At 37.1% G+C, this 15,908-nt stretch overlaps 1 protein-coding gene across 1 annotated transcript in view; it reads left to right on the top strand.

Annotated features, from left to right (window-relative positions):
* Positions 1-15,908, top strand: part of LOC108578552 — a 74,896-nt gene that overhangs the window by 7,584 nt on the left and 51,404 nt on the right. Inside the window, exons 3-4 of the mRNA XM_017941911.1 lie at positions 1,698-1,709; positions 14,683-14,813. Coding sequence (XP_017797400.1) covers positions 1,698-1,709; positions 14,683-14,813 — 143 coding nt within the window. The remainder of the gene's footprint in view (positions 1-1,697; positions 1,710-14,682; positions 14,814-15,908) is intronic.

Consider the following 15,908-nt stretch of genomic DNA (forward strand, 5'->3'; position numbering starts at 1 on the left):
GGTTCTCCAGAGAAGTTCCCCGCGTACGCCAAAGATAAATAGAAATGTCCCCGTGCGAGATCCACGTTCCGCGGATGCCAGGAGCATCCTGGACATCGCGCGACGTCGTCGGGGTCCGGTTTCACGGTTTCGAGTCTCGTAAACTTCACGCTTGATCACGGCGTAGCGTGCACGCACCGTAAACGATCGCTTCCATTGCTTGGTCCTCGTCGAGATCTCGGGCGTGAAACCATCGGCTCGGAAACTTGGAAACGTGCCAGGCGATTTCTTCGCGTGGATCCTGCGGGGACTGTGCACCAGCCGGAAATGACGTCAGGGTCTCCCGTAAACTTCTTCGAAAAGTCAATTCTAAATTAATCAGAAGCTTGAACGACTTTTCATGGACGAAGTTAATTAACGAGTAATGAAGGAAATGGGAATTGAATAATTTCAAACTGGAGAAAAATTTGTTTCGGTAATTAAATAAGGGTGAGACACGTGAAACATGACAATGAAATATTATCAAAGATATTGATAATTTGAAAAAAAATTGTAGAATTGAAGTATATTAAGGGGCACACTTTTTGGTTCAAATTAATTTGCAGTTCCATTAAAAAAAAAAAAGTGATTAATATACGTGGGAAGCGGGCATGATTAAAGGAATCGCGGACACGGACAATCGAATCTTCTCGATGTATTTACCGGCTGATCGGCGCGTGCCGGCAGGCATAGGTGCGCGTGCGTGTATATGAGCGTTGACGTACCGCGACCGGGCAGGTAAAAACGCTAACCCAAACATGCCGAATTTAGGAAACGATTAGGAACACGGACAATCGAACCTTCTCGGTGTATTTACCGGTTGATCGGCACGTGCCGGCAGGCATAAGTGTGCGTGCGTCTATGTGAGCATTAGCTCCGAGAATATTCTAACGTAACGCGGACGGGCAGGCAAAAACGCTAGCCCGAACATACCGCGTTTAGAAAAAATGTCGGGAACGTTTGGGCTGGGCGAGGATAAAAGCACGTGCCCGTGACACGAGAAGTCAGTCTGGAAGTAACTACGATACGCTACGATCCGAATACGCCACGATACGATACGATACGATACGATACGATCAGGTACGATAAGGCCAGTGTAGGCCCTACGAACTAGTTTTACTCGTCGTGTTATCTCTGTAACTAGCGGAATAGATACTTAATAAAACCCTATTCCTACATATATGTATATAAATTAAATTACGACTAAAAGCGTGCATCCTAAAATATTTCAATTCTTCTCGTTAATATTTTCAATAATATTTGTTATTTTGTATATGTTTAATAACATTCGTATCTTGAATATTTTTCACATTTTCAACTGTCACGCTTCAAATATCTCACCCTGTATAGCAGTATCTATCAATTGGTATCTCGGATATTCGTGGAATTCGAGAAATCAATTCCTCGTAAATTGGGATATTTAAATTGTACGAATTATTCGTGAAAAAGCGGACTCGAGGAAGAGAATCGCAAACTTTTCCACCGCTGTCCACGAATAGCCATGCTACGTACGGAAGTACTGAAACACTGGGGGAAAAAAAACTAGGACACGTTGGAATGATCGATCGACAATTTTCGAAGGAACAAACCGCGGGGCCTTGGCGTCGTTTCGAGCTAGTCGAAATCGAAATAAGCCAACTGGCGGTGTGTCTTTCTTCTTTTCTGTTTCGCTGTACCAGAAGCGCAGTCAGGTAACTCATCAACCATACAAACCGAAAGGCAGAGAGAATGTAAGGAAGAAAATGTTGGATAAAGGGAGAGAAAGGGAGTGAGAAAGGAGGGGAGAGGAAGAGAAAAACAAACATTAGCATTATTATACGAAAAACCACTGGGAAGTTGAGAAAAGAAACGCCACGAAATTCCATTATATTACCATTTTACGGACCTCGTCTGAGCTTCCAAATTCTTAAATTTGAAGAAAAAAGGAAAAAATTTCCTCAACCATTTTCTTCAAATTAATTATACATATACGTTATTTTAATTGAATTCCTTAAACCCTTTCTACCATTTCATTTCTGGCCGTTGCTCGTAATATTCGAACAATTACCATTTTAATTACCATTTCTTTTTAAACCTCTTTGCAACATTAACGAAACTCCCTCAAGATTTCATGAAAACTTTTGCACCGACGTGTAAAGGCTCTAATTTAATAAAGAGACGAGCGCAGCCCTGATATATTAACGCGAACACGATAACGTGATACCGAGAGGACGGCCGAGAGAATATTTCAGGCTTTATCGTTTCCATGGACGTCGTTAACGCGAGAAAAAGACGATCCGGTAGACGAGGCGGGGAAAAATGACGAAACACCGATATAAATTACGTCTAAGCGTGATTAAAGGCACGAATCTTCCTGTGCCTTTATCCACAAGTGATTGGTGCATTTTTACAGACTATCACGCCGCGATTTATATCCTCATCGGCCGGCGATCGTTAATCGATATGATTTATATGCTGTTGTAGCGCCGCTCGATTCGTAACACACAGAGCGGTTTGCACATAGAAGAAGACGACGATTCGTGGTCGCCATTCGGGACGACAGGTTCGCTTAATCGAGCCACGGTGAGCGTATCGTTTATCGTAACTTGATTTGTAATCCTCTTTTCTTTTTTTTTTTCTTCTTTCGTGCCCGCTTTAGACGTCTTTAGCTCCTTGCCTTATCAATCAACCGGAGAAGCACTTATGCGCGGCTTCAATTATGCTCCTTAAACGGATTCCTCGGTGAAGGGGAATAAAAAGTAATGGGAATATTGTTTTCTTTTGTTGCTTTGTGCAGGGTATCCGGCAGAATGTAGTGCCAAGGTGTAATTATATCTGGGTGAAAGTACCTACAGTGGAAATTGTTCGAACGTTTCCTTTTGGTGAACATTGATTTCGAAGATTTACTCGCGTATTAACGAATATAATTTAATTTAATTTTAATGCTAATTAATTATCAATCTTCGTAAAGGATTATTAGCGAAGTAAATATAACGATGAAATGTATCGTGGAAATTTCAGAATTGAGTCGTTCGAACATGAAGGATCAAAAGAGAAATTTGCTCGAATGGAGAAAATAGATTTTCAAGATTTACTTGCATCGCGTATTAACGAACACATTTTACCATCGTTTAATTTTAATACTCGTTATTAATTATTCATTTCCGTGAATATCTACGGTGTAACGTAAATTAATAACGTAACAGGTTTTTGCAATAGGGGAATCTGGGGCATAATGTGTTTTCCTGCTAGCAAAAAGTTAGATGGCAAAAAGAATTTTCTACACCGCTAGAAATCTTAATTGAACCTTCCATAATAAGAAAATGAAAGTTTCGTTTCGAAAATATTATTTGGCTCATAGGAAAATTAAAAAAAATTCCTAGTTTTATCTCATAGGTGTGGGTAAACAATGCGTGAAATATAATATAATTACAAAACCTCTATTTCTACAAGGTATTTCCGAACTGGTGGTACAAGCGGTAAGGAAGTGTCTCTACGCGGAAAAATAAGTCGAAAAAAAAAGAAAAGAATAACATGTTTTCTTATCGGGCTTCGTTTCCGAATAAATCGGCGTCGACGATTTACCAAGTACGCGTATACTGGATTATACCGTAGACCAGTCCCTGTTGCCTTTGAATTTATAAACATCGCCAATGTCGTAGCTTGTTATCATTTCTGTGCCAGACTTTCAGTCCTCGTCGTTCGGTCGATATGGCAACATATAGTAATCGCGAGTGCGCCGACATAATTCTCGTGTTTAGTGCTTGTGCCGGTCAGTTATTTTACTAATTACTACAAAGAACGCCATCCAAATCGCCGTCGTCCTGACAGAAGAACAACAGAAGTGCGATATAGTGATATTTGTGTGCCGTAGACGTGAGATCGTGTGTAAATGTACGTGTACTCGGTAGTGTTCAATACTAATTTATTCTGAAACGAAGCCCGATAGGATAAAATGTTATTCTTTTTTCTCGACTTATTTTCGCATGTGGAGTCACCCCTTTGCCGCTTGTACCACCAGTTCGAAAACACTCGGTATTATTGCAAAAATAATGAAGAAAATTATTTTATAGGATTTGGACAAATATTAATTCATTTTAATTTATACTAAGTTACTTTGACTTACATTAACTTGTCTTAATAACTAAATACCTAAACAGTTTTAATTTTTCTTTGGCTTATTTTAACTTATTCATAAATGTATTTTAATTTATTTAATAAACAAAAATCACAAATAAAAGTTTCGTCGCCCACATTCGTGCAAATCTCATGGGCCTACCCATGGCACACGATTCATCGAATCCACTTTTCGTTGGACTTAGAATATATGAAGGATTCGTCACAAAATATGCAAGCCTCTTCTGTATTTAGATACTTGCATTTTTAATTTTTCCTTTTTTCCACTTTCTTGTCCTCTGTTAACTACGCCCCTGGTAAATAATGTAATATGAATCATAAAGGAAAAATATAATATTCTCTTCCAATGATAGCAAAATGGAATTAAGGCTGAAAGACGTTTACCCTATATGTATTTAGATAAAAAGTATACTGTTTTGCCCCAAATAAGGTCATTTATTAAACATTAAATATTTACACTTCAACATGCGATAAGAAATCGGGTAAAATGTCAAAATGCTGTGTTCAGTACTTACCGTAATAGAATGTTTAAATCAAGCTGGTAAAAAACAGTCACTTCGCCAACACAACACTGAAACTTATCGACACGAAATTTTCAAACTTCGCTGCATGAAAAAGTATAATATTCTCTGGTTATCTACGATTGATCTCATAATGACGTGAGATTCGCCGGAATATAGCACCATAAATACATTGGCTGCATATTGCAGCTCTTGTTTTATAAAAACAATGATACCAGGTTTGACCCGCGTACCCGGTTGTGCCCCACATTCCCCTATTTGTCCTACTCTATCAAACAATTATCAGTGAAATTAATTACGTTGATTGATACAATAATAATAAATATCGTACAAATTTCAGAACCGATTTGCTCAAACGAGACAATTTTACCATACACATATTCTCGATTTACACAAAGAATCATTTGCAAGACACCCTGTACATCTCAAACAGAGGGAGATACAGTATTACCCTGTATTACACGTTTAAATAAAAGAGTACTCGCGATTTAGTGGCCATCTAAATATAAAGCGACGTGTAATCCCGCGGTAAAGAATATCGTACTACTCCTTGGGCCTTCCTCCTGTATATTTCAAATTGGTGGAGCGGAAACGTCGCTGGGAAATAGGACGTAGAATATTTCTCTAAAGTGTACCTACTACAAAACGTCTTGAATTCCGTATTGAAACTTTCCTCTTCTAAAACACACCTTTCCTGATATACGCAGTAACATCGTTTCACTTCTCGAAAAACTTTTCGCTAGGTCACATTAGAACGTGAAAGTGGAATTTGTTACCGTGAATACGAATTAACATTTCCTTCACCTTTCCACGTCCAGGTTACCTCATTTCGAAAAGGCAAGGGGTTGATCGTCGACTGGCAACGATAATGTCAGTCGAACGAGTTTATCGATTTAATCGAACTTCGAGTTTGTTCTCCGTAAAAAAAATGGCGCCCACCCATGAACGTTTCAGGACTCAGGTTGAAAATTTTAGACATTTCATGCCAGCAGAATTTGCAATTTACGAAGATATACTTTCCTTTCTGCCGTCTTCCATTCTATCGTAATAAAATATTAAACTCCGAGTTCTGGGAGCTTCTGGAACACACCGTATATCGCGTTTTAATAAAATATGGTAATGTATACAATTTCCAGAATGAATATACAATAATCAATTCAGAATCTCCTACGTGCTACTTTGCATTTTAATAATAACAACAATATTACTCGGAGTAAGAGTAAAATTGCACCGAAGAAAATTCCGAAGCCACGAGAAACCGTAAATTAATAAAATAGTGAAGATAACCTAATAACCTAATTTCAAAGTGAAACACAATATTCAGTGATAGAGTACAACGTTATATTAGATTAAAATTTTACATCGAACCCCGGGTTTTTTTTATTCAAATCCATACGGTGAATTTTTTATTAATCCTTCGCTCGAGACAGCGATCGTAGAGGTAATGGGATCGATCGATCGATCGATCGGCTACGGACAGGTCGTAGCGAAGACACTCGAGGCATAGGTCACAGGAGCCATTATAACCGTAGTTTCCTGTATCGTTCGAATTTCGTGGCCGTTCCAATCTCCCGGTGGTTTTCGAGTGTCCATACACTCGAATATTCACACATACACCGGCACACATGGACACACGTATTCACACATTGGGTAACGATCGATGTCGCATGAAAGTGTTATGCGCAGATCGGCCGGGCTTGGGACTAGAGGGCGACTACCAACACGAGAGAAAGGAAGCCAATGATAAAATAGCGAGACCAAGATTTTTCTTTTGAGAAAAAAGGAAATGATACTTTTTTCCACGGAGACTCGTTCTTTGTCTGTGCGACCTTCAGGGCAACGTTTCGAATTGATGCTCGTACGTGAGAGATGAAATCTGTCGTGGTTTCGGGGGAAGAAATTTGTATGCGACTGACTTTTAGAAATTTTTTTGCGGGTGGTCGTAATAATTTAACCCTTTCGCGACCAATGGGATGCATATGTTCCAGTTGAGCACTCAAAGAGAAGTGAATAACAAATTCTTTGAAACAGTAATTCCATTTCAGTCAATTTCATAAAATAAATAATAAAATAGAATATTTTATGTATTTGAAAAAAAAAAATAGTTAAAATTGCTTTACATAACCGTTTGAATCTCGAGAAGAAATTAATCACGGAATTACGAATTTTTCATACTCCACGCGTTCTTTAAATTACAAAACCAGGAATTTCTACAATAACCAATTAGTCTGGAATTCCTAGTCATCCCTCGCTCGCGAATTGTTTAGCTTCCCAACAATTCCTCTATCACTCGAAATTATTTCACCTTTGAATGAATTCTTTCGTTCCTTCTACGGAAAAAAATTCCACAGATTTTCCAGAAAATCGTGCGCAACCGCGATTTTTCTACAACTTGTAATCGTTATAAATGGTACAGAAGTCGTGAAAAGTAGGAACAGGTGGCCAAGCTGACCTCGCGACAGATTCACGCCAGAGATCGGAGCGAATTCAGACTTCGATTGTCGTCCTCGTTTCGATCGACGATTTCTTCCAATGCTGGTTGGCTGGCTTCGCTCTTTTTGGTATTATCGAGAGTTCTTTCGGAAGACGGACGCACGTGATAAGGACAGATTAGCCTGGAAACGTCGTCTGAATTCCTCTCGATCCGCGGACGAGCTAAACCTTGTAAGTTGAGGGGACTCGATCTCGAGAGATGGCGGAAGATCTGACTGAGGAAGAACAGTTTCAAGAAGCTTGAACTTGTGCTACATACACAGTTGGCCAAAAGTTTGGAATTATTTATCTCGAGGAATTTTCAGGGGTGAGAAACGGTGAGAAAAAGACTCGCAATTTTTAGGTAGGGTTAATTCATGGGGGTACACTTCCCTGAGGCATCGGAAAATAGGCAAAGCTTGGGAATTTTTTTCATAGGTAAGTTGTAAATAAAAAGTTTCAATTTGTTGAGAGCTTCTTTCTTCAATTTTTAAAAAGTAGAAATGTTACAAAATGGAGGAGTTGGTACAGTACAAGGACTGCGCTGTATGAAATAAAAAATTCTTTTTAATTTGTAAACAAAAATGTAGTATCTACCATGCAGCTTACAATTTTCAAATGGTGGAAGTTTGAAGAGGAAAAACCACGTTTCGCCAAAGAGAAAAAGGAACATTAAACGTTTTTGGAATATTAAATAATCGAGATATAGGAAAAATCATAAGCTACATTGTAGGTATTCAGTTATAAATCAAAAAGAATTTTTTATTTCCGACGTTCCAATCCTTGTCCATGATAGCGGCCAGAATATTCTAGCAGAATTTGTTTAATAACTCCTGCACTTTGTAATATTAAAAATAAAAGCTGAACTATTTACATCTTCCCAAAATATTGAAATTCTTCTTTTCGCATTTACCTATGAAAATAATTTTCAAACTTTTCCTTTGTTTTTCTAAACGCATCAGGATGGTAAGGGTAGGTTAACTCGTTCGAAAATGACCTATTAAATTGGAAAAAAAAAAAACATTGGTAGTTAGTATACAGAGTGACCTTAAATTATTCTCTTGTTAGTGAACCGATCGAAATTATTTTTGTATCGCATAATATGATTAAAAAAAATTCTTTTTATCAGTTGTTTCAATTTTCGAAATTTTCAAAATCACCTTCAGTTTTTTGTCTGCACTTATCTGCGAAAAACTGAAAGTGATCTTGAAAATTTCGAAAATAGAAACAACTAATACAAAGGGATTTTTTGAACCATATTATGCGACATAAAGAGAAATTTCGAAACAAGAGAATAATTCCAGTGATCGCGTGTATTTCTCTGCAACGTTGCTTCAAATAAACGATTCCAAATATTTGTCAATTACTGTATTTCTGCCTCTCATTTTATCGACTCTATTCTTTTATCGTTGCAACGATCGAAATTATTTGCAATGCACATCGAGTATTTATTTTTCTAACTAAGCTGTCACTTGCAAAAACAACGAAAAGGATCACGGAACGAAGGGTGAGAGGGTACAAAACGGAAGAGACGAGAAGTTTCTGTGGATGATGTTTATCAGTTTAAGTTGCAGGATGAGTTACACAACTGGGGCGAGTCGTAGTTTTTGTTTGGACGAAGGAAGGAGGTAAAAATGGTAGGCGGTGAAAAAAGTCGAATGGTATAACGAGCTTTATTTCCCCACGACCTCGTTCTATGTCGCGAGACGCACACTTTTCGCTGTTTTCGGATCGTAATCGTGTATTTTGTCTCTGCGAAGAAATTCTTGAAGAAACGGTAAAGAAAAGCATGAGATGATAAACAAATATTAGTTAAAAAATTGAGAAGAATATGTTGAAAAGAAAATATTGAAATGAAATAAAGAATCGATAGTTAAGAAAATTGCCAAGTAACCGTTTCGCTGATTTTATCTCGTTTATTATTGTTCTCTGGAGAAAAGTATCTAACGAGAGTTCGCGTAAAATAATCAGAAAGAATTGTTCATTTGCACGATAAAATAGTGAAGATTCGTTTGGAATGTTCATAAAGGCGGATCCTTTCTCTCCGTTCTTCCGACGATTTATCGTCAGAATCTCGCAATTATGGCAACCGAGAATTCCTCTAGGCTTAGCACGCCGGCATTTCGTTGCATGACAGTGTATGATGCATATGCGCATAGTTTACGAATTTATAGAAGAATACGTGCATATGTATACGAACACACGCTAACACATGTGCAGAGGTGCACAGATGCAACTCTTCACACCTGGAACGTAAATTTGCATTGAAACGTAAGAGGGAAAAATCACGAGATTTATAAGTGTTAAACGAAGCCCATTTAAGGCAGACAGCGTATCGAGTTAACCATGGAGAGCGAATTAATTGAAAAATAAAAACGGAACGAGAGCTGGATGTTTCTGAACCCATGAATAAACTGAGAACGGGGAAAATTAGAAATGGAAATATAAGAATCTTGAATAGCTGCTGGTTTGTTTCGCGGTATTCAGAGCATTTCTTAACTCTGAAAACGAGTTGGGAATTAAAATATTCGATTCATGCGGGGAATGTTGGAAAGGAGCTTGGAAAAAGTGGAAGATAAATTATTGTGGTCACGTACAAAGCTCAGTTGAAATTACGAAATTAAGAATTTTGTGAAATTACGAATTTGTGAAATTATTATTTTACGAAATTACAGGTTTGCGAAATCACAAGTTTGCAGAATTACAAATTTACCAAGTTCCAAATTTACACAATTCCAAATTTACAAAGTTCCAAATTTACATAATTCCCAAATTTACAAAGTACTAAATTTCCAAGATTCCCAAATTTATAAAATTCTCAAATTTACAAAGTACTAAATTTCAAAAATTCCCAAATTTACAAAGTTCCAAATTTCCAAAGTACCAAATTTGCAAAACCCCAAATTTATAAAATTCCAAATTTCCAAAGGTCCATATTTCCAAAATTCCCAAATTTACAAAGTACCAAATTTCCAAAATCCCCAAATTTGCAAAATTCCAAATTTACAAAACAGTGTCAAAGAAAAGGAAACGCGGAAAAAGAATAACGATTTCAACACTGTAAGATAACTGAAGAATTTCCAATCTTTCGCGTCAGCATTTTGTCATCAATGGCTAAAAACAAAAAGGGCAAAAAAGAAGGTGATGTTCTCGAAGTGGAAATCTGTTCTTAAATGGGCTCGAGACACGGAGGAGCTTTATTAAGCCGTGGCGACGACACAAGTTCGGCAGGGGCAACGCGAGCCTCGCGTAACGAGCTCATTGTTCTTCTTATCTCTTTTATCAGTCAGATTAATAATGCTCGCTCCCTCGGGTAAGCCTGTCGACGTGGAAGGAGATCAATTACCAGCAGGACAACACTCCTGCGGACTCCAGTAAAACGTTTTCTATTCTTCGTTGCGTTTCTAAGTCCATCTTGTCCGAACGTCAAAATACTTTCTTTTCTTTTCACCTTTTTCTTAACTTGCGCAAAAAATAACTAGCTATTGATTCTATTCGATCTTCTTGAATAATTTAACCAAAGTTTGTTCCGTGTTGAAGACAAATATCTGGGGGGAGATTAAGTATTCATGGTGTTCGTGTTCTGCAAGTATAATTCCGTGTCCTTTTTCGGGCTATATTTTTAATATTGTATTCACTTTCTTCTTGCCGACACGTCGTGACAGATAATGAGATTCTAGGAAAAATTCGGCTCAGTTTATTCGTGACTTTAAAATTACTTTTTGATTCCCGAGGCTCTTGAATTATGTTAATTTCTAACAATTACACTAATCTATTTGAATTTTTTTAATATTATACTCACCTTCTGTTTACGATAAATAACGAAATTGTAGGTGAAATTTGACTTTGGTTATTCGTAACTTAAAAAGTTGCCTTACTATATTAACCGTAAAGGAAATTTTGATTTTTAGAGGTTTTTAAATTGAAATAATTCAATTTGCATTACTTATTTCTTATCGAATTAAATGATAAAGAAAAGTTCTGACAGATTTCAAGATTCTAGATAGGATTTAGTGTACTTTAATTTTTCCTTTAAAAGAAATTTTACTTCTTGGACGTTTTAAATTCAGTTAATCCGATTTATTTTATTCATCTCTGCTCGAAATAAATGATAAAGAAAATTTCCAACAGATATCGTGATTTTAAACAGAATTTATTTCTACTTTCAGAAGAAATTTTACTTCTTAAACGATTCAAATTTGACCAGTTCCATTTTTTGTTTGTTTCTATTTCAAAAAGTGAGAAAGAAAAGTTCCAACAGATACTAAGATTTTAGATAGGATTTAATATGACCGTTTCATTTAAACGTTTTAGGGTTGATTAGTTGGACTTTTTGTTTGTTCCTATACGAAAAGGACGACAAAGGAAACCTTTGTTGCGTCCACGTCACGTAATAGAGTGTGCAAAGGGAGATTTACAATGTGTTTCGCGATTTTAGATACCGGTTAATGAGCTAATTAACACAGTCTTGCGCGGCATTCAATTAAAATGATACAAAAGATAGCGTAAACGCTTGGCTCAGCTTGATCGCTATTAAGTTGGAGCTAATTTGTGTAATGTATAATGCATCGAAACGTACGCGGCGTAGAACCTCATCAACTATGGTTCCGTTACTTAGAACTTTTGCCTAATTAGTTCGGGCTAACGAGGTTCGGCCGTGTTCTTCCACGTTCTTCTATGGAATAGGGGGAAACTTTACTTGAAGAATTCATTATTCCGATCGCTACCGTTTATCAGAGTTTCATCATCAACATCTGCAATATCCGATGTCCCTTTAAATTTCTAGAAAACATTCGTTGAACCGTAGAAAGTAAAAAATCTATTGTACGAAGATGTATTACAATTAGTCTTCTGAAAATTTTAAGAAATTCCTTATTCTAATCGCTTAATTATCAGAGTTTCATTCAGACATCTACGATCTTTGATATTCTTCTAAATTTAGAGAAAAAATTAATTGAAAAATATACCGTATGAAAATGAACGAATTTCTTCGAGAAAATTTTGAAGATGAATTAAGACGTTCAATGTGTATTTAACCCTTTCACGCGCGATATATGTTTCAGAGGAGAAAGTTAATTATTGAAGAAATCTATGCTTACTTATGGTTAAATGTTTTAAATATACGAATGTGTATCTAATCTAAGTAACCCAGATTTCTTTAATTATTCCTTACCACGCTTCTGAAGAAAGTGAGCACGAAATTAAAAATCGTGGAATTGACAGGATTAAACGGTTATAAAAAGCGAGCCAATCGTTTATGGAATTCGTGCGAATTATTTCCGAATGCGCGTATTTTCAATTTATTTCCTATTTGTTGGATGGTCCGAATTTTTCCCAAAAATTCAGGTATCTGTCTCGTGGAACATTGCAGAAATTCGAAGTGAAACGTTTCCGCTTTCTGCTCACGACTTCTAACGTTCCTTTTCACGAAGAAACAGGTTCACCAAGCTTCCTCGAGCGAGCAATTTGTTGTCGCGCGAGAGATGAGACGTTCGAACGAGTTGGACGTTCGCAAATTTTCAGTTGAAAGAAGAACATCGAATGTACTTAATCAAAGAGTATTAATCGAATATAATGTACATTTAATTGACGTTTTTATGAATCTTTCTCACCGCTGCACGAGCTCAGAAAATATCGTACGACAAACATTCACCACCTTCACCATAAACATTCCGCCATGTTGTCTCCTTTTTCTGCGGACATAACCTATTCTGTGCCAAACCAAGCAACGTGATTCAAAGTACGATTTCATTCAATTCAGTGTAATTTAATTTAATTTTTAAAATAGTAAACGCACTGACAAAAGTAAGAAACGGATTATTGCTGGGCTTACACAATCGGTGGCCTTGTTTTTTTTATTGGAAGAAAAATTAAATTTCAAATATGGACACTTTTCAACCCTTTTTCCAGAACTCTGATGTTAATATATATTCAATCAGAAATATGTGATTATTCAAATTACTTCTATTGAACGTATACGAGTAAATATATCTTTCCTCTGTAATTTTTACGTTTGAAATTAAACATTTTTAATTTTCTCGACGCTTTTTAACCCATTTTCCGGGATCCTGATGTTGATACATTCAACAGAAATATATACTTCCGTATATACTTCTCACTGTGATTTTCGCGTTTCTCGAGAATTCGCGAAAAGAAAGATGGCAGCTTTTCCATCCAAAGTCGACAGAAGGTGAAAAAGGCGAGAATGCCGAAATGGAACGGGATTCCTTCTCTCGTTTCTCTTTTTCCCGCGGTGGTTAAAGCAGAAACGGGCCACGGGCGATCCCTGTAACGGGTGTTTCCGCAGAAAAATCGTTTGCATGCCCCCTCCACTTCCGTCACGTTGCGCGCGAGACACAAGAGAACACGCAGCACCACGGCATCAAGGATCGTAATCTCTGTTTTCGAGCAGTCTCACTGTTCTGCATCCGCATTTTACTGCTCCTTCGTTTTCTTTCTTCTTTCATTTCTCTCTATATCTCTCGTCTTCTGCTCTTTCTTTCTTTCTTTTTTTTTTTCTTTTAATTTCATTTTTACGAAACACGAAAACCAACCGATTTCCACCCATGGCGTTTCCATCAGACGAAGTAATTCGTTCGTGAAGAGTTAAAACTTGTCCGTTTCACGAACCTCTTGCATTCTAATGGATCAATTTCCGCCAGACTCGATTTACGGAGTCTCGAAAGCGGTTCACGATACAGCTTATAGCTGCACGTTTATGTTCAGTATTAAAATGCTCCAAGGATTGTAGTGCCTTTTTTTTTTTATTTCTTCGCGTCCATCGAAGAGTCGAGAAGTCGTTTTGTTAATTATTGTACAAGCATCGCCCTGTGCTTGTGATTCGAATATTCATGAACTCGATAGAACGCTCTCGTGTCTTTTTTTTTTTCTTTCTTTGGCAAATGGTTTTAGGAAATTGTTCTATTATTCAGGCAGAGGTGCTTTCAGAGTCGAGTGCTTTGATAGATCGCGACCCAGTTGCGGATAGTTTATTTCGTTTCGAATTTCACGGAGATCGGTTTCATCGGCTCCGTTATATGCTAGGTTTAACGCGATTAATTAATACTTAAATGATTGGTTTGTGTAATTCAAGTGTTGATGGGACGAGTAACGGGGCGTTAAATCGACATTTAGAAATGAAATAAACTGCAACGAAGTGGGACACTCGATCCACCCTAACGTCAAGAATTTCGTGGAAAATTGGAAGAAAATGTTCAGCTCAGTTTTCAAGTGAGATTCGATTATAAAATTATTGGAATTCTCTCGTTAACGGAATCATTTTTTAACGCTGTCACGTGTGAATTCGACAATGAGAATTATGCAAATTTTTCCAATTTCTTAACGCTGCCACGTGCGATATTCGATGACGAAATTACGTCAATTTTTCCACGTGTGAATTGAATTCCTCCGAGTGTCAAGTGAATATCGAGTAGAGAGCGATGCGGAGGAAAGTTCGAAAGGATGCGTCCTGGGTGGAAGGTTTTAGCTAGCACTGGTCGTGGACCAGTCGCCAGGCAGCTTCCGGCCTGATGGAAAGTCTGTGAATTGTTCTCAGGGGTGGGTGTCTACATTTCGAGGGTGGAGGAGGGTTCGGTGGCCGAACGCGCTGGACTCAGGCCAGGAGACACCATCTTGGAGGTGAACGGCACACCCTTCCGTGCGGTGACCCACGAGGAGGCCCTCAAAGTGAGTTTCTACTTTCAGTTTCCGAACAAGCGAATTTCACTAGTTGTACAACGATAAACCACGTTGATACAGTACGTTTCTGAACCACTCTGATACACGATACACGTCGCAAAATCACGTTTCAGTTGCATGCTGACCTGTAACCTGTTAGACACTAGAGATTCTCCATTGATGTTCAACCCTTAAGCATTTTCTGACATCTGTCTTTGAGCCGTTGTCACAGAGATATGGTTTCTTAAACTACCTGGCGAATTTGATTTATTAAACCACTTTGTTACAAAAATTAATTTAATATAGCTATTTTAGTTCGTGTTGTGTACTTGTTTGTTGAAATTTTGTGTAATATTTTTATTAAAACAATATCGTCAATTGAAGGTAATCGAAGGCTAGAATTTTTTAAATTTTCTACTAGGTTAGAGTAATGAAATACAAATTTTTCTGCTAGAAATAATGAAATAAAAACTGTTCGTTAGTTGTGATAATGAAATAAAAATTCAGTCATTCTGTAGTTAAGGGTTAATATAAGGTGCTTGAAAAAATGTTAACACAGACACACTACTGGACAAAAAATTTGAAACCCCTATGCATTACATAAAAATTTTCAGCAAAATGTTAGGAAATAGAAATATTTTTATTTTCATCATTTTTTTTTTTAAACACTCTGTACTGTAAAAGTGCATTGAAATTGGATAATTATAAACGTGAGAATGGTGTATTATTTTTAGCAATTTTATGGTGCTAGAAATAATTGGAATTTTTGGGAAAATTTTTGTTTTGAATAGCGAGATGTCTGAGTGATGTCGATAGTTTCTATTTAAGATGAATTACTGCGATTTAATTGAAACCGTTTGGTGCCGCCGGAAAATTATACGTTTCAGCTAAATTTTGAAAAGAAGTTAAAGAGTTACACTAAAAAATTATTATAATTTATTTATAGAAAGGTATCTATCTATTGAGACTTTAATCATCCTTCGAAGCATTGAATCGAAGAATACGGTGAAATTAGTTGAAGAGAATTTTCCATGGAATATTTAGAAAGTTTTATTCGTCGTGATTGAAATTTGGAATTTTACGAATTGAATTTTTCACGATTGA

This window comes from Habropoda laboriosa, unplaced genomic scaffold (assembly GCF_001263275.1).
Source record: "Habropoda laboriosa isolate 0110345459 unplaced genomic scaffold, ASM126327v1 scaffold41, whole genome shotgun sequence".
Taxonomy (NCBI): domain Eukaryota; kingdom Metazoa; phylum Arthropoda; class Insecta; order Hymenoptera; family Apidae; genus Habropoda; species Habropoda laboriosa.